General features: G+C 37.6%; 1 protein-coding gene across 3 annotated transcripts in view; it reads left to right on the top strand.

The window, feature by feature from the left end:
- Positions 1-26,172, top strand: part of EVC (EvC ciliary complex subunit 1) — a 54,177-nt gene that overhangs the window by 8,685 nt on the left and 19,320 nt on the right. For all 3 annotated transcript variants that reach the window (XM_048046255.2, XM_013179812.3, XM_066995640.1), the window contains exons 6-12: positions 2,031-2,129; positions 3,671-3,808; positions 5,741-5,899; positions 7,464-7,680; positions 9,387-9,535; positions 13,040-13,138; positions 24,806-25,018. In XM_048046255.2, coding sequence (XP_047902212.2) covers positions 2,031-2,129; positions 3,671-3,808; positions 5,741-5,899; positions 7,464-7,680; positions 9,387-9,535; positions 13,040-13,138; positions 24,806-25,018 — 1,074 coding nt within the window. The remainder of the gene's footprint in view (positions 1-2,030; positions 2,130-3,670; positions 3,809-5,740; positions 5,900-7,463; positions 7,681-9,386; positions 9,536-13,039; positions 13,139-24,805; positions 25,019-26,172) is intronic.

Raw genomic sequence — 26,172 nt, 5'->3', positions numbered from 1 at the left:
TAGTATTCTGTATTTTTCGTCTCTGTTCTGCGTGTGTATGATCTTCACAAAGGAGTAAAATATAATGAAATGTATTGGGTTATGAAATACCGGAGGCCAAACTGCATAATCTAACAATTTTAATTTTTATTCCAGATAATAGTATATAGTACTTGGGATTCACAAAAAGAGAAAAAAAATAAAATGAGTTTATGTTTTTGGGACAATGCTTATACATTGCAGCTCCAGGGACCCTAAGTGTTTTGGATAAAATTGAAAATTCAGTTCAGCTGAATCAGTACTATTGTGAGAAGTACAATAGTCTTGATTTTGTAGGGCAAAGGAACTAAGGTACCCTTTTAAACCATAGATAGATACCTTCATCAAGTCACAGCATCCAAAGCTGACAGGAAAAAAAAAAGGATATATACAATTAAAGCCACAGAATACTTGGTTAGAAGAATTGTTTATGGTAACTAATTGCGATCAAGTGCAGAATCAATACCATAAATGAGTTTTAGCACAGGTAATATAAATCTAGACATACAATACATAGATTTCTCCTCCCCTTCTTTCCTGACCTTAGACTGATCATTCGTGATATAATTTGTTAAAAGTGCTAGGAATATTTCAAGACGTGAGATTTACTGAGCTAATTTATAAACAATCCTAAAGAAGAAGCATGAAAGTAAACCTGGAAAGCAGTTTCACTTCTGATGGGTTTTTACTCAGTGAGTAGATGAGAAAGGGAACTTGAGATCAGCTTCCAGAAAGACGTTTAGTTTGAGTAGGGAAGGTTAAACTTGATCTCAAAGTTAATCATCAATTTGTAAATGAAGATAAAATAACAACATGGTGATGTAACCACAGAAACACTGAGAAAAAAAAAGCATTTAAAACACTTTGTGGCCCACCAGAAATTACCACAACAGGCTGGTGACTTGACCTTTAGCTGAAGCTTTGAATAGATTCGTATTTTCGCTAGAAGGAAACAAAGGCAAAAAAAGCTGGGGAATAGTTCCTTCTTTTTCCACTGTCATTTCTCTGACTTCAGAGTCAGTCTTTCTTAGAACCAGGTCTAGGAAAAGGAAACAAATCCTCTTTCATCAATGCTTTCCTGAATTATTCACACACACACACCCTTTTTGCAGTACTTTGTGTACTTGGTGCTTTGTGTTCAAAACTTTGCAAAATCCTATCCAAAGTCAAGTCAGTGAGATCCAAAACATGGCTACTTTAGCATTTTCTCTGCTGGGCAATAATGATATTTCCCTTTTTTAATAGGTAAATATGTTTTTATTTGGTTTTACATTAAATGTTAAAAATAGATAACTTCTGCATCATCTGTTTTCAAGTACATGAGTAATATGCAAGTGGCTGTTAAATTTCATGTTTTTGCCTTCATCTTGGAAGAGCATCTTCTACAGCAGATAAGTAAATTGTCTGACATTTTAAAACAGTCAAGGGGGTAAGAGGTTAATGAAGAATTATCCTGGGGTTCATAAATATCTTTTTGAAGAAACTAGTCTTACAATCTTAAATAAAAGAAAAAAAAAAAAGAAAATAGTCATACCTTTTGTAAAAGAAGGTAGCTAAAACTTGAGATGACTACTTTTGGGCTACAGGTTTTATATAAAAATGTTTGATACTTTTTCTTCAACTACAGTTGAAATCATTGCAATGAATATATTAGTATCCTTCATCTTAGGGGTTCGTTAAACTTTAGAAAAATGGGCTTTCTATTTTTAAGTGATTTGTACTCTCCAGTAAAGGATAGTTTCAAATGTGGCAGTTTGGTTACAAGGATATATTAGATTAGTGCTTGTCTTTGTATGAACATAACACCATCTTCCAGTACTCTTACTGAAGACAAAGCCGAAGAATTTTTTGTAATGGAAATACTACAGAGTTGCTGATGATGTTTCTGTTATTTTCTTACGACTCACTACAGTCTCAATGATTGACTTCAATCCACAAAACTTAACACAACAATATCCATATCATGTTCAGTAGGCACTTACCATGAGTTTTGTTTCTTTCCTCTTAAATAGATGTTTATTCAGATTCTCAAAATATACCTCACAGACTTCTGTCATAAAAAGAAGATTAATGATGATTTGTTCAAGAAGATCCTTTTAATTCAGGAAAATGTAAGTGTTTTTGTTGGTTAACATTTCAGACAACAAAACATAGGAGTTAATCCCACCAACTGGTGCAGGCTGCCACAGCAGGCTATCTCACCTACTATTTTTGAACAGCAATGTCATTTGTAATCTATTTCAGAAGAAGTTCAAAGAAACTCGCTTGTTAGTTGATCCTGTACATTACCTCTCCATGACCTTGTTTGCATTTCCTCTTTGCTGTTGTCTGAGGAGATCAGGACAGCAATGTGTCTAATCTGTTAAGAACAGAAGTATTTTGTAGTTGAATCCACTCAAGTAAACAGAACACCATGAATCTTATTCACTCAGAATTAATAATTTCTAATTATCAGGTCTTCATCTGGTCCCATGAATCATAATTTATAATAAAACAGCAGGAAGTACCAGAAGGAAACTCAGGGTTTCTATCAACAGAAAATATACATAATGTCCTCTTTGTCCCTTTTTCTTCCATATACTTTTATCAAAATCCATTTTCCACTTCTGAACCAGAAGACGTATGTATACAGTCAACATGCATTTCAGGTGGAGTCACAATACTATTTTAAATATTATTAGGAGGAAAAAAAAGGCTTTACAAAACTGAACAAAATAGGAGAGCTGCTGATTCCACATTCCATTTTCCAGATCAGAATCACAGAAAAGTCTACATTGAAAGACACCCATGGAGATTTACTAAACTTCTGTAGGAAGCAAGGCCGTCAGTAAAGTTATCCAGTGTCCTGTCAAGCCAACTCTTGAATATTTCCAGTGAAGGGGAGTACACTATTTCTCTGGGCAGTCTAGTCCAATATCTAATTGCACTCAGTAATGTTTGGTTGGTTTGTTGTTGTTTTGCATCGATTTAATGCATTGACACCCAAAGTTGTGTGATATAAAAAATAAATGCTTGTTACGTAAGGCATGTTTAAGCAACTGAAGGATCATACATTGCAGTACCAATCTACTAAGTAAGGGCAGAGGAGTAGTATTTGTCATTATTATTAGCTCTGAGGAAAAATCATTCAGGTTTCAACGTATTGAAAAACTTGAAAACCCAGATAATCATGTAAACTACAATTTGTCACTTATGAACATTACAGGTATGTTCATCCATGTGTGTTAGCAGTCCGCAGGCAACACTATCTGATTAGCATATCTGGATGCTTACCTGTACTTTTAAACATACATGTACACTCATAGCTGCCATGTAAGATGGGGCATGTGTGTTAAAATTGAAACATTTGTGGATAGATTCAGAGTACAAAAGCTCATGGACCAGTATTTACTAAAACTTGAGTTCAGTGGAGATGAACAACAGTACTTACTAGCAGAAATGTATATATTTGTATTAAGTGTAAATCAGAGCTGCCATATACTTAAAGTTTTCTTTCCTTGCTGCTGGAAGTGCATTACCCAGAGAGCGAGCTTTCTGAATCCTGTTGTTCAGTTTCTTTGTCATATGCAAGAATCAACATACAGATACACCCCCAAAATTAGAAATAATATATGTTTTCCAGTTTAACAAATCATTTGCTTTTTTTTTTCAGGATTTTGAAGAATTACAGAAGCAACTTGATTGTAGACTCCAGAATACTGAGATGTCAGGAGCCCATAATTCAGAGTACCAAACTCTAGAAGACTTAGAAAGGAAAGAAAGGGAATATTCTGAACACATAATAGACAATGTAACTTTCTAATTTTTCTCTCATAAAATTTTATTCCAATGTTATTCTTTTGATGGGGAATGTTTGTTTTTGTTTTTGTTTTTTTTTAATGCTTTTTTAACTGTTGTGTTGACTAATCCACGGTTAGTACTTCAGATGTCCATGAGTTCTGAAAACATTTTTTTATTGCTCTGGCAGAGTATTTCGAACTCCAGCAACAGGCAGCCAAACATTCTTTATACAAACACTTGTTTTATCACACTGGGTTTAGAGATGAAAAACGTCTACTGCTTGTTGGATGGTAAGATATATTTCAAGCCTAGGTGTATAGTCTGACTTCCAGGAATTTTATCATAGCACCTTGTTTTCTTCAATACTGTATAACTGAAAGAGTATTAAGAGAATATAATTTCTTTTCAGCTGAAATAATTACTAAGAAAATAATTATGTACAACCTTTTAGTATACTTTGCATATTTGCATTAGCAAAGCATTTTGCTTTAGCAGTTTTGCACATTTACATGCTTTTAATGTAAAAAAGCTTAATTGTAGTGTTAATTGTAGTGTTTTTTTCTCTTCAGTAGTATCCCTGTATCCAAACTAGCTTGTTGTCCAGAAAACTGGAGGTTAAAAATATTCTGCATATTATTTCCCAGTATACCACATAACCTGGATGATAATCTACTTCCCAGTCCTGTTTCTGAGGTTTGAGCAAATTCACTGCTGATGAAAATGAGAGACTGACAAGTCAAACTGATGGCTCTGTGGGCTGCCTGCACTGATTGACCACAGCACTTCAGCTCTGAACTAAACAGTCCATTATCTCAGCCTTGGGCCTTTCTTGTAGAGGAGTTAACATTTTTTAGTGTCTGATGGTTAAGTGCTTCACTAGAAATTTTCTCAGCTTTCTTTTGGTTCTCTGTGCATTTTGCTTTATAGGGGAAGAAGTCCTAGTAACGATGGTAGACCTTTGTGAGGTTTCTTTTACAGTTTAATTTTGTTCTGTGAGAAGTTGATTGTTTAGCGTTCTGCAGTGTTAGTCACATAAAAACTCCCCAGCAGCCTTGCTGAGCAACATGAGGCAGTTATTCACTGATGGCAGTCATCCTTCAGTGGATCTGTCACTCTTAATGACAGCAGAAGCTTTTTATCTGTGTTTAGAATTATTTCCCTCTATGCAGATTCTTATACATCAGGACCTTGAACTAATCCACTCTCTCCCAGTAATATAAAGGTTTCCTTTGCCATATAACTGCAGAACTCACAGAACTTTAACATAAATCTTGGTGACAAATACATTTTCTTATCTTTATGCATACTAGTAATCCCACTGAAGCCCACAGAATATTCACAGTTGTGCACAGTCATAAGTGTTTGTGGGATCAGAGCCTAAAACTAGAAATTGCCCTTACAATAATATATTAGAATCGACACACGCACTCTGCCGATACTGCATAAAGTAGTTAATTCTGGTACAGTTAATAAAGTCATTATGTAGCATGTAGCTGTGAAAGGTTTTGATGGTGAAAAACAGTGAAGATTTTTAGTTTTCCTTTTTCAGCAAAAATCACGTTTGACTGGAATTCCTACTCTTATAGATGAAGAAACTTTCCAGAAAATAAGTTTGTTACCCTTTCTACTTTTCCTATTAACACTAACAATATCATGGGCTTTAGCAGATGCAGTATGTGGAGAAGTAACAAACTCAGGATTTGTTACTTCTAAAAAGTCAGGATTGGCCAAACATACAACATACTGTTTATGTGCCATCAACACGTATATCATCATACGGTAAATAGTCTCAGGATAATGCTTTCTGCTGTAATTAACACTGATAGCTGTGTGTAGTTGCAGTGACTTGAATCTCATAGTAGACTCATATGCCTCTCAGGGTAATGAAATACTAGATGATTAATGAGGGAAAATGGATTGTTGTTTGATTCGTATTCGACAGATGGAAGCTTTCTGGAAGCAGACTGACAAAGCCCAGCAGGTTTTTTTGGACCAATCAAAATGCTCAAGTGCCAAAGCAACAAAGATAACGATGGATCTGACCGAGAGGATGATTGCAGTAGAAGGCTTATTAAATGAATGCCAGGATTTGCAGGCAATGGTAAAGTACAAAAAGAAGTGAAAGTTGAGAAATCTGTAGTCAATCTGAACACAAAGCATGATGCAAGTGTACAGAGTCTGTCAGTCCTATCTTCAGAATGCTGTAGACTGCTTACTCCAATTGTGTTTCTTTCAGCTTCATTGCAAGGACTTCAGCTTCTGTTGGCACTTTATAAAGACTCACAGGAGGGTGAACTCTCTCCCCATCAGTTCTAACTCTCAACATACAGTTTAGGCGGTCATGTTAGGAAAAAGTGACGTGCACGATATAAATTCAGCCAGTGAGCCAGGAGCCAAGAGCATTAGATCCAGTGTGAGGGAGAATCATTACCATGGGCATTAGGACATTTTTTTTCTTTCAAAATATTTATTACACTTTGACTGAGAAATTCTAATTTAGATTGAGATTGTCATTTGAGGGCAATTCTGTGTGTCCAGTGACTTTAACTGAAATTGAAAACCCTTAGCATCTCTTAGGAGTATGGTCTTAAAAAGGAAAAATACGCTTATAGATGCATCAACACTGTGCTTTTTGTTCTGTTACCTTGCCCATATCTTTGCTTTGCTTTGCATAGGAGATACTGAAAGAGTTACTTAGAATTTATAGATTAACAGTACAATCAGAATCTGTCCCACTGCATTTTCTAGTAACTTGGAGAATAAGTGGTTATTAGCTTTATTTTGATAACTAATAAAAAAATGCAGTGATTATTAACTTGTTCATTTTGCAGCTAAGTAAACCAAGCTGGCCATATATTAATATAATCTTTGCAGCTGCTCACACTTGACCCACGCTGTGCTTTTGTACAGTAATTCTTTCAAGTGGGCAGTCTTCAAATGAGGTGTTTGGATACAAAATAGAGCAAATATTCCTGCCTGAGGTCACTACCATTATACTTGCATCTCATTGCAAAGTCAGAGTCTGTGTGTCTCCATTAACTAGAGTAGTTGTCATGCTCTTTCCAAACTACATCGTTTACCAAAGTAGTTCCAGTTTCACACAGGAAATTTTGCTTCCTACTATAATCCTGGGCTTCTCTAATAATGCAATGGAAGCTACTAGGTCATAAGCAGTTACAGTCATTTTTTGTATATTTACTGAACTCCAGCTAACCACACACTTGATGGAATCCCAGCAGTGTCAAAATGAGATATGTGTTCTCAATTCAAAATAAAGGCATGCAGTTGTGTGCCATACAGTATCTTGAAAAAAGGTCAAGGATTTCCATGTTGTCCTTCTCTCCATCTTTACCCCATGAGAATCTGAGTTTGTTCTGCAAGCTTGTTATTGTTTTTTTCCCTCTTTAACATCTTGACATTGCAGGTAGTGAAAAGAGTAGTAGGTTTAAATTTGCTTTGTCAAGTGAATGTGCACTAAAACCTGCTGCTATCCTAAACAGGTCAAGATTTTCTGAAGTATTTAAGTACATCAAGGTTATTATCCATGCAGTCTTGAGAAGCCTTCTGAGTTTTTTGCATTGTTGGGAATTGAATAATAAAAGGACAAGCACAACCAAAGACCCATTCTTAGTTTCTTAACAGGATTATTTGTTTGTTTGTTTTAGGACATTCAGGAAAGGTTATTTAATTGGGAGCTTATGGTGAAAATGATTGATTCATTGAAGTCCTATATACCAGAAGAGTGTAAGTGTAGATTAAATATTGTCTCAAATATTCTGGACCATTTAACTGTAAAGAATAATCTCTCAGTCCGACAAAAGGAAGAACTTTTAACAGACCTGCACAAGGCATTCTGGGAACAACTAGCACATTTCACTAATGGTGAGTATGTAGACAGGAGGTCATGACTTAACTAATTTGGGTATGAGTTGTCGTAATTTTATTAAGCAGTACAAAAATTACGGCTTTGGCCCTATATCCCTCTGTTTTAAAAACATTGATGAATTGGCCGAGAATTCTGTTATTGTGAAGGGTGGACGCTTTGGCTTTAAGCCTTCTAGGTCTTGTTCCAGGCATCGCTTTGTACTTATTCTGCAGTTCATATAATCTATATCTTATTTCATTGATTTGAAGATTGAAGAAGAGTCACATCTGCTGCAAGTTTTTTTTTTTAAGATTTCTCCATTTACTGTTTATGTACTTGACATTGTTGGTGATACTGGCTAATGTTAGGGACAGTAATACCTAGATATGTGAAAAATGTTGTTTTATGATCTGTTACTACTACCATGTGGAGCCAGGAGAAGGTACACAAAGACAGTTCTGCTGTCACTCTTGTGAGAAGATAATTTTAACAGTTACTATCTTTAGAAATTATTCTGTTTTGCTGTGTCAGACTTAAGATATTCTAAATAGTCTTTTCTTCTTCCTTGTACAACCATTCAGATTGCCTAGCTGTAAAGTATGCAATTGTAATGAAGTCTCATCTGACTGTCTTACTGATTTAAGGTTCTTCTTGGTGTCACTTTGGATGTTACCTAATGTCCACTATGTTGCAAAGCGTACCCCCACCTTCTCTGATAGGTGCTGAATGAAGGGCTCAGTGATTCCCATCAGCACTCATGGAAAATGTTAGTATTTGTTCAGTCAAAAGCAGAATAATGAGAAGTGTTTTTATCTCACTGATTTTTTCAGAACCATATCTATTACTCATAGGCGTACTTAAAGAAAACTCTTCTAGTGGAACAGCATCAGGGTTAGAGTTCAGTAAAAGAAATAGAACATATATATTCTTGTTGCAGTATATTCTTTCTGCATGCAAGAATATATCATCACTAAGCTTGAATATGAAATTGTGCCATATCTCAGGGTCAGCAATTCATAGAATCACAGAATGTTTGAGGTTGGAAGGGACCTCTGGATGTCATCTGGTTCAAACTCCTTCTGCTTCAAAATTCCCATGCTATAGACTAGCTCTACTTGAAAAGCATCAACTAATCATGTGAACAGTTTGCTGGTACTCACAGACTCAAACAACTCATGTCACAGATTATTTCATGGATGTTTACTTCTCTAACTGGCATGCCTAATTCGTCGTCTTCGCATATGTTCAGCCACTAACATTCCTTAAAAATCAACTTATATCTATGTTTGTTTTTTTTTTTCTTCCTCTGGTTTTGTAATGCTTCTCTTGTTCCACAGCAGAAATATCTCTATCAAGGCTTTGATTTTATGCAAAGTCAGTGTTTATAAATGATTATAAAATACCTATAGTCAGTAAACCCTAAATGCAGAAGGGCATTATTTAACAACCTCCTTATTTTAGATGGAAGTGAAACTAGTGAAGGGGAGGGTGTAGGATGGTAGTGAACCAAAACACTGATAGATTGAAGTCCCATGTAGCAACCCAAAAGTTTGCATCTAAAAAGACCATCAGAGTAAGAAACAAATTTGAAATCCGGTTTGGTAATTACTTTCCTGTTTTGTTCACTAACAGCTTTCCATGAGCTTATGTTGTGTGACAGTAGCAGATGCTACTTTCTCCCTGTGGAGTTAGGGTATCTAATCATTGGTGTTTTATGTTCCAGAATGTATCCAGCAAAGTAAAGACCTGATGCTGAAACGACTGGAGTGCCGTGCAAAGAAGAGAGAAGAGTTCAAACACAAACAGAAAGCTGAACAAGAGAGTCTCCTTAGTAAAACATTTCATACTGGAAATTTTGATGATTTTCTTAAGGTGAGCACATAAAAATGTTATATTAGTTTTTAAGGCTATATATGCTTCAGATTTCTCCCAGTTCCATAAAATTGGATGATTCTCCTGAAAATCATCTACAGTAGCACAGGTAGGAAAGGGTCCGACATCCTATTGTCTAGGCTTGCCTGGGGTGTTTTCTTCTAGTGTTGGACTTGTCACATTGGAACCAAATGCCAAAGGGAGTTAAAGCTAGATTGCATGTAGAAAACATCCTTTACTTAGATACTTTGTGTTTGGTTCAATACAGGAAATCTCAGGGTGAAAGTATCTGGCCTACATTACAGAAGAAAACGGACTGCACTGATCTAATTGCATTCTATGAGTGAGGTTACTGAGGCTCAAAAGGCTATTAAATTTCACATAAGCAGAGGGAAAACTCATTATGAACACTGACAGGATACCTTAGAGAAGGTTTGCAATAGATAATTTAATATGTTATACAGTGACCAATGTAATATTTTCTTGGCCATATTTTCTATAGAGAAAAATATCTCTGTTGTTACTGTTCAGAATGTATATAGTAAATCAGAGCTCTCAGCTGTAAATGCTGACAGGTGCAAAACTCCTGTAACCACTGAGAACCATAGACCCAAGTTATTAAAAAATAAAAATAAAAAAAATCAATGGTCAATTTTCATGAAAAGAAATAATTTCAGGTTAAAGTTGTTATATCCAGCAGCGTTAAAATTTTGATGAAATCTAATAACTTTGATAAATTGCTATATGAGAAGACTCAGATTCCAACTGTAGCAAACTGTCAAAGTTAGTTACTCTCAACAATGCAATCTTGTACTGCACACCAAGTTCTATATTGTATGAATTAGATAATGCCATTACTGTTCTTATTTGCCACACCTGTCTGGCATAGTTCTCTTCAATGCTCCTTTTACTATCACATATAGACAAATGAGGTTTCAGGCACTTTAAAATACTAGAACACATTTTACTTCTTTGTCTTTTCATAACTTGAGACAGATAATTGTCACACATTTTTGTATCCACTGAGCACTTGTGAATGGATTATCTTTATATACATCACTCATAAACGTCCTCGACACATCCCAACTTACTTAAACAAAGCTTAGAAATTGTGTCAAAATCTCTCCCCTACAAAGTTACAGCCACACAGCTTCATGCAGGAAATGCTCTATTCTGTTTGCCTTAGAAAGCTAACAATTACACTTAGTTAAACTGTAGAGTAATGAGCTGCTTATGTCAGGCTAATCAGGAATGTGCAGAAGTAACAATTTGTTCTTTATGCTGCAGAACAGAACACAATTCTTAATGTTATAAAATGCTTGCGAGCAAGTATTAAAGGACAGAAATGTAAGCCTTTCTACTACCACAATGGAGAGAACCTCTTGTCCTAAAACAGAGGGGCCTTGAGTCCAGAGACTCTTTGAAGAGTAAGAAAAATATGTATATATGCAGCTCCCTAGTTTGATTTTAATAGTCCAATAATTATTTTGCGCAAACAGTCCCATTAACCTTGATCAGGGAGGTGAATTTTACAGTAAACCTTCTTCACATTGTTTTCTTCTGAACACCCACAAGTTGGATGGTAATGATTTTCTTCCTGCAACTCTGTTTTGTGTTTTTTTATATGACAGCATGACAGGTTATAAAGTGAAGGTTAGAGTCCTCACATCCTTCTGTCTCCTTCATCTATGTTTCCACTGGGAAAGAAGCATTTTATTTATTTATTTTTTACTGGCAGAAAACATAGGAATGATCCAGTGAAGCACCCAAGCCAAAAAGTGCCAGTCGTAGTAAGCCAGTCTTGCTCAGCCCTACCTCCAGTGGATATTCAAGTCACAGTTATGAAAGACAGTCCAGTTAGACAGAGATTCTCCACTATCAGGTTACCACATCCTTGGCTTCAGCTGCATTTTTCAATTTGAAAGTCTAGTAAGAAGGTCTTGAAATCAGAATAGTGTGTTCCAACACAAAAACTATGGGTTTAGGGCATAGGTGATTTTTATTTTTATTTTTTAAATATTAGTCTGATAGGAAGACAGAAGTTGACTCTGTCCTGAGTTTGTTCAGGCTTAATGGGATAAATGAACTTGTGTGCATGCAGGCCTTTAATATTATATACTGCAGCAGCAGATGCTGCTGGCTGGAAGAATAACGGTAAGAAATACGAAGCCGAAGGGAAATGGTATCAGAAACAACAACTCAAAAAAAAAAAAAAAAGAAAACAACATACAAACAGGAAAAAAAAAAAAGCATCAAGAATATTGCCCTGCAATTTGGTCATAGTATCTCTGCAGCCCTATTGTCAACCAGTGTCTAGCAATGTTGCAGCCCATTAGTACTGTAGTCTGCCTGAGGTTCCCCAGTCGTGAACCATGACCTCTCTTCTTTCTCCCATCTTCACCGTTGCAGGTATGGCTAACACAGATGTCTCTGGACTACCACAGGGCTCATTAATGCCCAGTTAGGCCAGTGACATATGTTACAGTGACAGATGTTCTGTGTCACAGCCTTCAGTCACTGCTGATAGTGGAGTGGGCAGTTGTTTTGGCATTCGTTTCAGCTATCATTCTAGGCAATGTTATGAGAGGATGCAGTTGGGCGTGCAAAGCTGTATTCCTTCATGCACCAGGAACATATTAAAGCTCTCTTCTGTTTTTTTGTTGTTTTTTTTTTCATTTTTCTTTCTATTTTTCTAAATAAAAAATAATAATTTATTTTTTAATAAAGAAAAAAGCCACCTTACATTTTCCCACTTGCTCTTGCAAATCAGATACTGGATCTTTTTTTCCCTACTCTGTGAATGGGAAAAGTATCTGTTAGATACCTATGAAGTATTTCAGACATTGGGGAAGAAAAAAGGACTAAAGTAGAACATTATGACAAGAGAGGATTGCTCTGCAGAGACAGAGGAAGATCATAAGTGCTCCATTTTCTGCATGTTCTGCTAACTCTGCAAAGCCTTTTGCTAAAATTCTATTGGAAAAGCTGCCAGGTCCTTGTCTCTGACTGAAATTTCCTATGCACTGCCCTTGAACAAGTGTCTACCTCACATCCAGGACCAAGTCTTAGATCAGCCTTTCAGGTGGAGAGCCATCTGACCATGCTATGGGACACGATGATCAACCCCAGTGCAAAAGTCCCGTACAGTGTGATAGAGTTATAAGAGATGTTTATGTTGGTTATTCTGCACCTCAGTCCTGGGTATGATGAAGTGATACACATACAGAGGCAAGCAGTATGCGAATCAGGTGATTTCAAATGTTTTCCAGTATTAGGTACCCCAGACTGCCTAGGCTGTAGAGTTTCATACGTAAGACTGGATATGCCCAAACTAAGGTGCTAAGGTTTCGTGTCCCTCTGAGTTATGATTCCACATAACCCCTTACTATTATGAGGGTACATGAGAAGGTGCTGCGGAAGGGGAGGGAGAGGATCACAAGCTATTAAAACAACATTTCCAGCTACTTAAATATACTATTTATATACCTGTTGTGTTTCTCTTAGGCTTACCATGATCTGCTAGAGAAGCATTGGCAGGCGCAGTGGGAACTGGAAGAGGAAGATGACTATGAGAGCACAGAGGCTGTTGCAGTTCTCTACAAGGTACCACCTCTAGTGATATGTTATTAACTAAAATAATTCTGAAGATCCACTAGCTTCGTGACACAGCGTGTGGTCTCAGGGAGGGACTGGAGAATTGCAGAAGAGATCGTGGCTTTTCCAGAAAGCTAGGTTGGCAAAACAGATTGAAACAGTCTCCCATTAGCTTGCCTTTTCCATTTTATTCCCAATACAGTATGTTTCCTAACCTTGTATAAGTCAGAAAATACCTAAATGGTCTGCCAAAATGTGCTACCTGAGTGGCTGACAAATCTGTAATAACATTTAGAGTATACTATGCCTGGCGTTAATATCAGGAGAGAGACTTCATTTATGTGACATAATTATCTCCTCCACACTGTGGTGAGATGATACTATTCTTAGTTAAGTTCACTACATGTCCAAAAATAGTTTTCTCATCTCTTTTTCCTCTCAAAAAATTATTTTGACTCTAGTTAGTTCCTTGAAATAAGTTCAGATCTTTGTTATAAGTAATATTTTTACGCCTCTTAATCTTACTGATTTGGAAAATATGTAGATGCATCATGCCTTTGCGTCATCTTTAATTATTTTCTGTCTGTACTGAAAAAATAAGGTAACATGATCTATCTGATGAAGACCAAAAGCGTATCTGGCAGTGACCTTTAATTAGGCTGAAACTAATCACTCTCAGCTCAACAGGATCCTTGTCATGATTAATTATGACCAGATCAGGGTGTTATGGAAACTTGTAGTCTCCAGCACATCAAGATAAGATACCCACACAATCTTAATTAGCACTGGTCCACATGCACTTTTGGAAATTCAACTGAAAAAAAAATAATAATTTACTGTATTTAGAACAAAAAAGCAGTTTTTACCATGGTTTTATGTAATAAAGCAAACAACAGGATGTTTGAGAAAAATTACTGCTTCGGAGAAGGAAAAAATTTGCTTGGAGGGCTATGCCCATGAATCAGAGTAGATTAATTGTAGAAAACTATTTAAGAAAAGTCAGCATGTCTGCTGATATTACTGTGAGCACTCAGTTCTCCAGAGTTACTGACTTCTTCTCCAGCCCCTTCCTCATTTCACATGAAGTCTCTGGAGACCAAACATTTTTTTCCCCTGCACAGTTTCACTTATTTGTAAAGTTATATTGCTTTCCTTTGTTGTGTACTCTGCTTTACTGACACTAAAACCAGACTGAATATCCTACTTCTTTCAGCAGTGTAGCTAAGTTTTCTTTTTCATTAAAGAAAAATTGGTTTGGGTGAATTAAGTGTTTCTAGAATGGCCAAGTTGCCAGGAGAGCTGCACAAACTTGATCTCTGCCAATTCACTCAGCTCAAAGCCATTATGTTCCATATTACAGCTGCTCTCTTATTCCTAGACCCATACAAATACTGCCAGAAATGAAAAACTGCAAGAAGTACTGTAATCCAACTGGCATCTATTGGATGAGGGTCCACAAATCTTGTTTTCCAGCTATTTTTACAATAAAACATTTTTATTGTGACATTTAACATGGTGCACAACTGCACTTTACTCTCTTAGCCCTAAATGCAGATAGTACAGACTGTTTCAGAAGGGCATACCGCTTCTCAGTATACCTTACAAGCAGCATAAGCTAGAAAGAAGAGAAAATACAAGAGCACAGCCCTACTATAGATAAATGGAACTGCTCTGACTTCTACAGATGAGGGAAGTGCAGTAGTTAAACAATTTGCCTGTTACCCAGGGCATAAAAGCAAACATAGATTTAACACTGAGGGAAGGAATTGCATCTCACAACCACAATGCCTTTGCTTCTTCCTCTGTTTCACCACACTTTCAGAGCAAAACTGCACCTTGGACAACCAGAATCCTTTCCCTGAACAGCAGGGCTTCACCTCTTTGCTTCATTTCTCCATCTTTCTGCTAGGGAGAAGCTACTGCTTCCAATGGTGAGGGCAAGACACTCCTGGGAAGGCAAAAAGAATTTGAGATACTCCACAGTGCAGTGGTGTGACTGCAGCTCAAGTAGACCCAAGCAAGCAAACATTAGACTAACCAGCTGGTACCAGCAACCCTCCCAAGGCAATATTCAGCCCTGTGCTGCAAGAGCTATGTCCCACATGGGTTTGAAACAGCTAGTTTGTAGAAACAGCTGTTTTGGGCACATCTGCCAACACTGCAGAGCTCCATGTTGTTGTTCCAGAAGGTCTGTACTCCCTGTAGCTTAACTGATAGTCATTTGCTTTGCAGTCATTTTTAGGGTTTGGACTCCGCTGTTGCTGTTCTACCACAAGCAAGGAAGAGGATAAACTAAAGACTGTTTTTAAACAATCTATTGTTCACTTAATCTCCATGTTTTCATAATTGTCAGCATGTGTTACTAAATAAGTTAGAAGAAAAGACTTTTAACAATAGAGAGTTCTGTTCAGTTGCTTTTTATCCCTCCCGTAGAAACTGAAGCCTAGTAATATTACTGAAAAACTGCTTGAAACTCTGTATAGCCACATTAGCATGCTCTTCATGTATGTAGATAAATAGTCCTCAGACTATGGTCCTCAAGGCATCCAAAGACTGCAAGAAGATTTCAAAAAGATTAATTCATATATTTGTAAACACAGTCAGAGTGGAAAAAACTAGAAGTAGTTAAATATTTAGCATTAAGCCTAATTTTTATTTTGTTGCAAATAACAATTAGCCCTCCAAAGCTGCACATGGCACTTACTCTTTCCCCCCTCCAACACACACACAAATTAAATAGCCCCTGGATTTAGGAGAAATAGGACTGAGGTGTCCTACTAGGAGCTAATTACCTAACCCAAGATGAGCAAAGTGTTACATAGATCACAACTTCTCCGTAACCATGATGTAGCAATGCTATTCTAAATACCCCCTTTACCAAGTAGCTCATATTCTCTGCTGGCCCAGGACTAAAAGCAATCACTTACCTATTTTTTCTGGGCTGAACAATCTAATATCATCCAGTACCCACAGGATTTAGGGTTCCAGTCAAGTTGCTGCTTGTGTACCCATTGCCATCTTGGCTTTAGCTGTAAGCCCCCAGAACTGGAATCAATCCCAGTGTTCTGTTCAGATTAATGGCAGTAGAACCCAAAGTAAGTTGTTTTTTTCCACATCCAAGTCCTCTGCTTTTTTAAGTTGGTCCTTGGAGCTGCATCAATACTGAAATTTATCAGATAAACACCAATACCATAGTAAAGAGCAACCATGTTGGCTGAGATAGAAGACCATTTGGTCCAATATCCAGTAAGTTCATCTACCAATGTAACAGCACCAGTGCTGGAGAGGTGCATAGCACCCAGTTAGATAAAGTCCCTTTCTAGGGCATAACTTCAGCTAAGAACATTTACTAGCAGCTTTCAAAGCAACTGTCATAGAGCATACAGGTGCAAACTTTCTAAACCATCCACTCTTGGTTAAGTACCGTATCAAAACCTGCACTGTAGATTACCAACTGGAAAAAATCCTCAAAGACAACAGCAGAATGCCATCACCATCAGGCCCTGTTTTGTCCAGCCCCTTGCTCGCTGCTGCCCATGCTGAGCAAGTCTGCGTCTGCAGCACATTGTGGTCCCCACAAGCAGCACGGTCCTTTGCTTGCTCAGCCAAGGCACAAAGTTCTCAAGAGCTGCACCCTGACAGATTCACTCGGTCAACCGCAGAAACCCGAGTGCCTGGGCACGGTCCTAAACTCATGGTCCTGGACTGCTGTGTTGGAAGGTCACTCCACCTTTTTTTCAAGGGAAGAGGACTTGGCAAGACTCAGATCTGCCTTCCCTAAGGCCCAGCTCCACACCCTCAGAACCATTCTTTTTGCTGTTTTTCACCCCACATTTCTACCATCCTTTCTAAAAACTTTTATCACCTCTGTATTTACTCGTTCTGTTCGAACTGCAGTCATTTACAGCAGCTGTTTCCACATAGTTGAGTGGTGTTTGTTTATTTTTATAATTTTGTTTTTGTGACAGATTGTGGAGACCTCTTAACAGCTCTTCCTAGGATGGTGTAATGCATAAACATGATCATAGCCACTAAAATGCTACTTTGTGGTAGTTTAAAAGCAAATCACCAAAGCTCTAATTCCCTATAAGAAGCTAAAAAAGCAATTTGGTCTTTAAATTATAGGTTGTCCAGCTTATACATGATAAAAAGTTTAGGTCCTCCTTTCTTCCTTCAGTTGCACACTTGTGTTACTTGATTTCCTTCCGCAGAGTTACCTTGGTTTGTCCTAGTATAAGCAAGCAGGAAAGCAAACGAGTAAGTAGAATATTCTAGGTACTGGATGAATAAGTGAATATCCTAGGTACAGAAAAAAAAAAAGTCACTTCACTACAAGTGCCACTCACTTGTGGGAGAACAACCTAATCTTGTTCTCACAATGTTCTCCTAAGCCCTTCTCACTTTTTTTTTTTCATTTTTTCACCTTTTAAACAGTTTGTGATTTCACCAAGATTTATGTAGCCCTGTAGCACTACCGTACCCTGTGGTGCTACAGTACATTAAAAAATTATTCAAATTGGTGAAGAAATATATAAAAATGCAATGGTCTGGAAGCTGACTGTGTTTGCAAAGAATAATTGAGTAGGTTTGTTTTGTGTACACATGAATAAATCAATTAAAATGGTTTAACTAAGGTCAGTGGAATCTGTTGATGCCTGAAGTGAATGAAGGAGTTGTATTTGGATTGCATAGGACTTTTCAGCCATAGCAGTGGATTAAAATACTGTAGGTGAGTAGTCTTGTGTCTAAGCACAAGCTCCGTAACTAATTTTTGAAGTACAAGTTGAGGAATGGGGGACAAGTGATTTTGATTCTTGCAGTATGTCATAACTGAAGAAGGAATTGTGTCGGAGCTAATGGAAAGGCTTAGCTTAATACTTTCAGTAAACATAGTCTTCAGAGTTTTCCCATACACAAGGGATACTGTGTCACAATAACAGTTTTGTATTGGCTTGGGTAGCTTTTGAGTTGGAAAATTATTACTGTAATTTTCTTTCACAGGTCAGTTAAAGCATCTCCTCCTCCTCCCATACCCATTATGTTCTCTTCTGTTTTTCCTGAACTCTGGGAAAGATTAATGAATAGCTCCTCGCACATCTGTCTTGAGTTTATCATATGAGAGAGGTGTTAACCAACCTTTAATCTTTTTTTTCTCCTTCTATTTATTTATTTATTTATTTTGGTGAACTACCTGCTTATTTCAGCAGGGAAGGGAGAATTGAAAAGAGCTTGGTGGTTAACAGCTCTTTATTAAGAAAACAGACATGCAGATTACACAAAAGGAAATCAATTAACAGATGGGAATTACATAGTCCCTCGTAAAATAATTATTTTTCCTCAGCCTTAACATCAAAACCATAAAAATACAAAATTTACTGTCATTTATAATTCCTCTTCGCTGATAGCAGTTCACCAGAATGTTATTTGATTTGACTTGACAGAACATAGAAATGCACAAGAATTTAGATTAAAAGCTATTAAGTAGTGAGTATTATCAACAGGCAAGGCAATAAACATTTTATGAATGGGTAAACATTGAATGTGAGGTTGAAGCAAAGTATTTGATGTTTTCCTCGGTTAATAGAAGGGGAAAAATTATCTTTGTCAAAATCATGAGTACAGATTCTTAGAGATTTGCTCTTTCATTGCTTCCCTTATATAATTTAATTAACATGAGATATGGTTGGGGATGCTTTCATAGAGTGGATGGCATGTGTGGCTATTCAGAGCAAGCTGCTTTTGAAGCTGAGTCACCCACAGCTTGTCTCAAATGCTCACTTTTGAAAATTTTGCCGTGTGACTTGACGCAAAAAAGTTGAAAGACTGTGTGATCTGGTAGATTAAATATGTGAACTCTTACCACATGAACTCACTCTAATTCCGGGTTGGTGGACTGATTAAATTTGGTCTGGTCATTTCAGTCAAAGCTTTGAGCTCCTTATCTCTACTATGTTTGCACATTCAGTTAAAGTTCTGAAAATGTTTGTTATATTTGTAAAATCACACCTAAATGTTTCATCCATTAGCCAGTACTAAAGTTTATATGAAGTTGATGAGTTTATAGCTGTGTACTACCTATAACCTTGATAGAAGTCCTAATAGCCTTCTTGGCCTTTCCTATCTCATCACCAAACGACATGGGTCATTCTGGGTGCCCAAAGCAATTGGCTGGCCTCAGTCACGAGTCAGCAATGAGCTGAAGAAATTCAGCCCAGCTGTAGGTATTCTCAAAGAGTCACTATGAACATATGTGCTGATATGAAATACAGGGTGTGTGATATGGATAGGCTTATTTCTGAAGTTTTCTTCTTGCCTTATTATATAAGAAAATGTGTTTTATCTCTGTAAGGATTCATAGTCTGCTGATAGCTTGATCTAGTAAAGGATATCACCATATCTCAGAGGCACATTCCTAAAAAGGTAGGAGAGTACAGAAAGCTAGGGTTGAAACTGCCTCCTGAATTAATCAAGGACCAATGAGAGGGCAAACTGTAATTTCAAGGAAGTCCCATTTTTATTGTATGGAATTCAAAGTATTTTTTATTATTATTAGCTTGTGCCTAAGGATGACTTCCATGTCATCATGTCTTAGTGTCGATGCTTAAAAGCAGGGTGCAGTTAGCATGCCAGAATTCTTCTTGTGGAATAGAGGAAGAAATGTATGCAGTCAGCTTTTCCCCACTTAGCCTGAGTTTATGATGGGAAGTATCTTCTAGTGGCCAGTGGTGTCCCAGAACATTTGGAACTGTTGTAGGTTGTATGATCTACTGAATTTCTTTCCTCAGTAAGACACAGTATGAGTTGGGAGACGAATCTCTTGCCCCCTAAAAAAGTGTCCTAGCCTTTGGACATGAGGTGCAAAAGTGTTCTACAGCTTTGACCAGAAATGTTAATTATTTTAATGAAATGTTGTTGTATCTGAAGTTAACAAGTAACTATCGCAAGTCAACAAATAACTATGCAGTTGCCTCTTAGAGATAATAAATACTAGACAGTGGCATTTAAAATACAATGCAACCAGCATTTCTAAATATATTTTCTTGCTTCACAATTTAATTATTTGCTTTATTCTCATCTGCATGTAGGAACCCTTTAATCATTTGTCTTTAAGGGAAAGCATTAATACTGATCTTCAGATTTGTAGTGAAATCTGATAAACTGTGTATTTCCCTTGGTTTTTGACAAAATTATATATTTACTGCCTTGTTTGAAATTCAGATCTACTCAGCATTTCAATCTGAGCCCATTTTATTTCTGCGTCTACCCTGTGGTATCTCTTTATGCGTGATGAATTTCTCTTGAGATTTTTTGAAAAGCTTTCAGATTGACTGCCAGGTACTACAAACAGGTTCATTCAACGTTGCAATCAGCTATTCTATTAATGGAATCAATTTGAATAAATTTCATTAAGTAAAAGTTCTACAAACAAGAAATGGCGTATCAGGAAGTTTATAGGAACTATTTCGTAGGGGTTCTAGTCCAAAAATAAGATGCTCAAGCAGTAGGATTTCTAACTGTTTTTGTTCTTTTCCTAGAGAAAATAGCCTTTATAATATGCAGCACACTATCCTTGTTTCAGATGGACTTTATTGCTGTTTCATATTGAGTATATTCCTTAGAGTACAAATATTTTGAACTATTTTCTTAGCTTGAGTCATACTCATAGAATTAAATCACATCTGCATTTTTCTTCTTAAATGGAGACTTACCATTTCCCCTACCAAATCTTACAAGGCCATTCTACTGCATTTCTACAAGTGTTGCATTAAACCATGTAGCCATCACATTGTACGTGTGCTATGTTCTCTGTGTAGGGCATGCTGTAATGTTAGGGTTTGTGCTGGACTGCATGGGCTCTAATGTACATCCTATTAAGTGTTCAGGTTAAAAAACCCAGTGACCAGCTGAAGAGAAGTTAGTATTTTGATAGTCATCACTGATGGAGGTTTATTTTTTGATCCCAGACTGCAGCTGAGACCAGTAAGTGCAGGATTTGTGTCCTGCACAGAACAGAATTTATAATAGAAGTTAAGTGTTCAGTACTGTTGAAAATCACTCTCAGAGGGACTTAGAGCACTTGACCAAGCTTTCTGTTCCTCTGCCTGTTGGCAGCATCTGTGAGATGAAAAGTACGTACCACTCAGTCCTGTTTGTCTTCCATGTATTTGCCCAGCTTTGTCCTTTCTAAAGGAACTGTTGATGTGAAAAACTGTTCCTGGATTTCTAGTCCTGCTTTCTTGTCCTTTCACACCAATTTCAGCAGAGGACCATGAAGTATTTTGCAAATAATTAAGCACCTGTGATCTGAAGATAGCTTTGCCCATCACACTAAAGAGGTTGTGTAGTTAAGTATGTTGTGGGAACAGGATGTAGTCACAGTTTTCCTGGGTATCTGTGTTCCCGCTCTGGTAGCACCAACAGTAAGTATACAACATAATTGGAAGCTGCAGGGAGTGCAAGCAGAATGCTATTCAATTGATCTTTAAACAAAATGGCATGACGACAAGTAACAAAACGCATTCTTTAGGTTCGGTGCAAAAGATTCCCTAGTAAATAATAATACAGGGCTGTCAGCATGCCAGGGAAATGCTATCAGTTCTGAAGCAAAATGTGTTGCAAAGCGATTTAGTTGCTGTAGATAGAACTCTGTTTGTTTAAGAATAGAGTTCCTTAACACCCTGCCTGAGATCTTTGGAGATTGCGATAGAAATGCCACAGACTTCGCTAGGCTTCCTCTGAACTGTTTTAGACCCAAAAGAATTTTTTATATTTGGGAACACCCAGTAAAGGCAGGAGAATTGAATTGTCTCAAAAGGCGAGAACAGCTCAGAGAAGAGATGGTTTACAGAGACAGAGTGAGTTTTTTTTTTAACGTGGTATGGGATACAGAGATTAGAAAAATAGGATCTTTATGTTAAATCCCAGGATTTAGAGACTTGAATTCTAAAATAAAGCAGCAGCAGAAAGAACTCAGACCATTTTGCATTAGTGTTGACAAGCTAAACCAGGTCCACAACTAAACAGATCGTTAAGAAGACGGTATGAATGCTGCCTCTTGTTGTAACAGGAGCTGGTAGCTAGAATAATTAAAGAGGAGACAGAATCTACCTGTGCTGCATAGTGTTTTTGCAGTGATATATGCAGCCTGAGGCACTTCTGTGCTGTATGGGGCACGTTTCAACCAATAATTTAGGACTGGTGTGGTAGGTTTCATTCCACTTTTCAGTGTTTCCTAGTGCCCAGTCTAGCTGTTTAATCTGGGAGATTTTAGCAGAGCAGACATAGCCACATTCAGCACCTGCACAGTAGGCATCTGTGGACAGGTATCCAGAATTCTTTGGACTGCAGTTCCCTGTAAAACCATTTTCAGTTTATTGCAGAATAGTCGTTTAACATTGTCTCCCCACTGCCCTGTTCCTGTGCTGCCAGAAACACCGTGAGACCAAGTTTTCCATGCGTCCACAGGGTCAGGCTCCAATATGTGTGCCAGCAGCAGCAACCACAGGCACCAAGCAGGTTCCAGCACAGTCACTCCAGTGTCACCTCCAGCAGTAGAGCAGCCCCGTCACCCGGTGCACTCTGACCACAAAGTGCCTCAAACCAAACTACCAAAGAGTGAAGAACTTTGCTTTTTGACAGAAGTTGTTGCATACTAAGCAGGCTAGCCCAGCCAGCCAAACCATTTCGTAGTAAGAAAAGGCGCTGCATAGAGAAATATATCACTGGTCAGATGTTACCCTAATGACACTGTCATGTCCAGATTGTGAGCAATAGCCAGAAATGAGAGAAGTGTTACCAGAAATGAGGTATCCAATTGTGTCTCCAACTATCATTTCTGGCAAGGACCCAGTCAGAGGTTAAACAAAGTCAGTGGGAGCTGGATTCATAAAATTCTGCATGTTTTTAACAAGTAAGAGAGTGTAAAAAACGAGACATCTCATCTCAAAGGTGTAGTGAACACTTCTGATAGTGTTGTGCCTCGATTTTATCCATAAGAAGAGGTTGCTGCAGGGAGCTGTTAAACTAAGCTATTTATTGTTTGTGAAACAGCTCATTAATATGGTGATTAGCATCCTACAGGGATCCCAGGAGGAAAATAATAATTTAGTATTCAGTGCACAGCTTGGGTATTTTACAATAACTGAGACATACAAAATAAATTAAAAAAAAAAAAAAAGAATTAAAATCTGTCCACTCAATGGGTATTGATAAACCTAAACACTGAACAAATAAAGGTTCTGTGGAAACAGTATGTGAAGCCAAAATTGATCATTAAGGGGGCATATGCACAGAGCCAGATTTAATGTGCAGCCTAAATTATGTTCATTGCTTTTTTCTGAGTAGTTTGCAAATTTAACATCCTTCTTCATTTATTTATTTATTTTTATGATACCACATCTAGAAATTGGAATGGGCTCTTAGACAGTAATACATTATATCAGTGTGTCCCCCAAAACCAGACAAGTCCACTAGAAATTTTCATGTGTATGAGCTGCAGACAAATGTTTTTGACATTTGGATGAATATGACTGTGCTTCTTTTGAGAGATTCTGGATTTTAATCACTTAAGAGATTGTGATTAAACACATATTTAACGGAAAGCTACAACTAGAAGGCTTGACTTGGTTTTGCAAGAGAAATGCTGAAAAGAGATTTAAAAATATTAGCTGTATTTTACAGGAAAAGATATAAATTTAAGTATTTTCAGGAGGGCTAACAGTGATTTACAATGAAAGCAAAAACTCGCAGACAATAAAGCTTTTTTGATTGATATGACGATGGTGAACTCGCACAAAAACAGCTCTTCATACTGCTGGAATACTGCAGTGTCTGTGTGACCTTTCCAATGTCTTTGTTTTCTCTCTTCCTCTAGGGAAAGCTACCTGCACTCAGTTATCTCAGGGATTATCTCAAATTTCTAGCAAGTTTGCAAAGGCAGCTCATATCATCACTGTGTGTTTGACATTGAAATTACAGGTTTTGAAAAGATTTAGTAGCTTGGATGCCATCTGACTAAATCACCCAAACTCCTCTTGCGAATGAAACAGGCTCAGCAATTCAAAACCAGAAGATGTTTGTTTTCTTAGGCTTGAAGCTGTTCTGTATCAAGATGGATTTGAATAATTCTGTCCTTCCAGAAGGCATTGAAGAATGTCATATTTCAGAGCAACAACTATTAACATGACTAGTGTCAATTTTGTCTACCTAAATGCCACACTGTCCCTTTTAACTCTTCTTTATTTCTTGCCTTTATTCAGTTTATGTCACCACCTTTAAAAATATGCCTATGAGGTGTTGTGCTACACAGGATTCTTCCCACAGTGACAGGCAAAATCTGTGGAATTTACAACACCTCACTACAGCCAGTAGAACATGATATTACTTGCATTGGAGTTGCAGGTAGGCAGCAGTTAGGGTTCAAAATCTTGTGCTAATGCCACTATTGCATTTGAAATGCCTTTATGTGCCTTAAACTAAAACATGTATGTTGTTGCAGGTTCCATCTACAAAACCTGGTATAACTCAGGTGTTACTGGCTTTTATCTCTAGGGGTTACTGGTCCAATGTGTTAACTGAGACAGGGTTCCCTCACTGGCATTGTACAGCGTATAGCTCCAAAGGGACATGAGGTTCGCTTTCTCACCTGCCTCATTTTGTCCCTCTTTGTCCCCTTAGGAGCTGTATTCTAAAGCTTCCAGTGTTTTAGCAGAGTTGGTGAATGAGCTGTTTCTTCAGACCCTGCCTGTTGTGACCGGCCTCTCTGTAAGAGAATGTGAACTGTTGAAAGAGGAATGGCAGGAGAATTTGGTCCCTCAGCTGGAGAAGTGGGACACCCACCACCAGAAACGCTGGAAGCTTTTTCAGGAACAGCTACTACAAGAAAAAAAGGTAAGACCCATATCACATCTTGGGACCCCAGGTTCTGAAACAGAGCTATGGAAAGAAATTGTCAAGGTACTAATCTGCAGGGAGTATTTTTTGTGTAGATATACAGCCCAGATCCAGACACAAATCCAGACTCAGGATGGGCACTTTGAGCTGCATTATGAAGTGAATATATATGCTGTGCATGTAGACTTAGCATAGAGGAGTCAGAGAATAATTACTGAACATCTGTCCGCAGTGTTTGACAGCTTTGTCAGCACATAAACGTTTTTTGGCAAGGCTTCTGTCTTATTTCACAGTGTCCTCAGCTCTTGAGTATCTACAGAAACAGTTCAAAAAACCCCTTCAGCTGGTCCTTCTGGAGAGAGTACATGTGAGTATAGTTTACAGGAAAGGAAGCCTTACAATGATAAATGTTTCTTAATAATTTCTTTGTATTAATACTATAATAATTGGAAACACATGATAAACTTTTTTATATAAAACGTACTTTTTACGTTTTGGAGGAGGTGAGGTGAAGGAGGTGAAGAATCTGAGGAGGTGAAGAATCCCTCTTTTTTGTTCTGTTTGTGTCCATCAAAGGAGGTATTGAGACCAGAGAAGAAAACCAACAGCAATAAATTCATGTTAGGGCTCCTTTGCCTGGTGCTTTCACTGTCCTATTGAATCTCAACCATTGCTCAGGGCCAGAGAGGATGTACTTTAACAGCTAGGATAAACCCCACAGAGGGGGTGATCTCAAGTCTAAATGTTTTTTTTCCAAAGACGCTTTATGCATTCCTCCAGTACTATCACTGGACACAGTATGTACAAATATCAAGTGGAGAAACCAGCACCCCTGGGATTGCTTCTCAAGAGATTAAAAGAATTAGTTTGTCTCCAGCAGTCAATTGCTGGGTAATAGTTCCTTGGACAGCACTGTATGATGAATTCATTGTATGTGAATTCAGATATTCCAGTAATAGCATAGGATAGTTAAACATTGACTTTCCATACTTTCTGTGTACTGTAGCATTCATAATATAAAGCAGATGGCTTCCTAGCTGGGAGAATAAAAAACCACAAAAACAGTAAAGGATTTGCTGACATCATTAACAGTAATTACTGAGCTATAGGGAAATTCACGTAAACAAGGACATAGCTTTCACATTGGTCTC

This window comes from Anser cygnoides, chromosome 4 (genome assembly GCF_040182565.1).
Source record: "Anser cygnoides isolate HZ-2024a breed goose chromosome 4, Taihu_goose_T2T_genome, whole genome shotgun sequence".
NCBI classification, from domain to species: Eukaryota; Metazoa; Chordata; class Aves; order Anseriformes; family Anatidae; genus Anser; species Anser cygnoides.
Note: the sequence above shows the minus strand (reverse complement) of the source record. Positions and strands in the feature narration are given on the sequence as shown.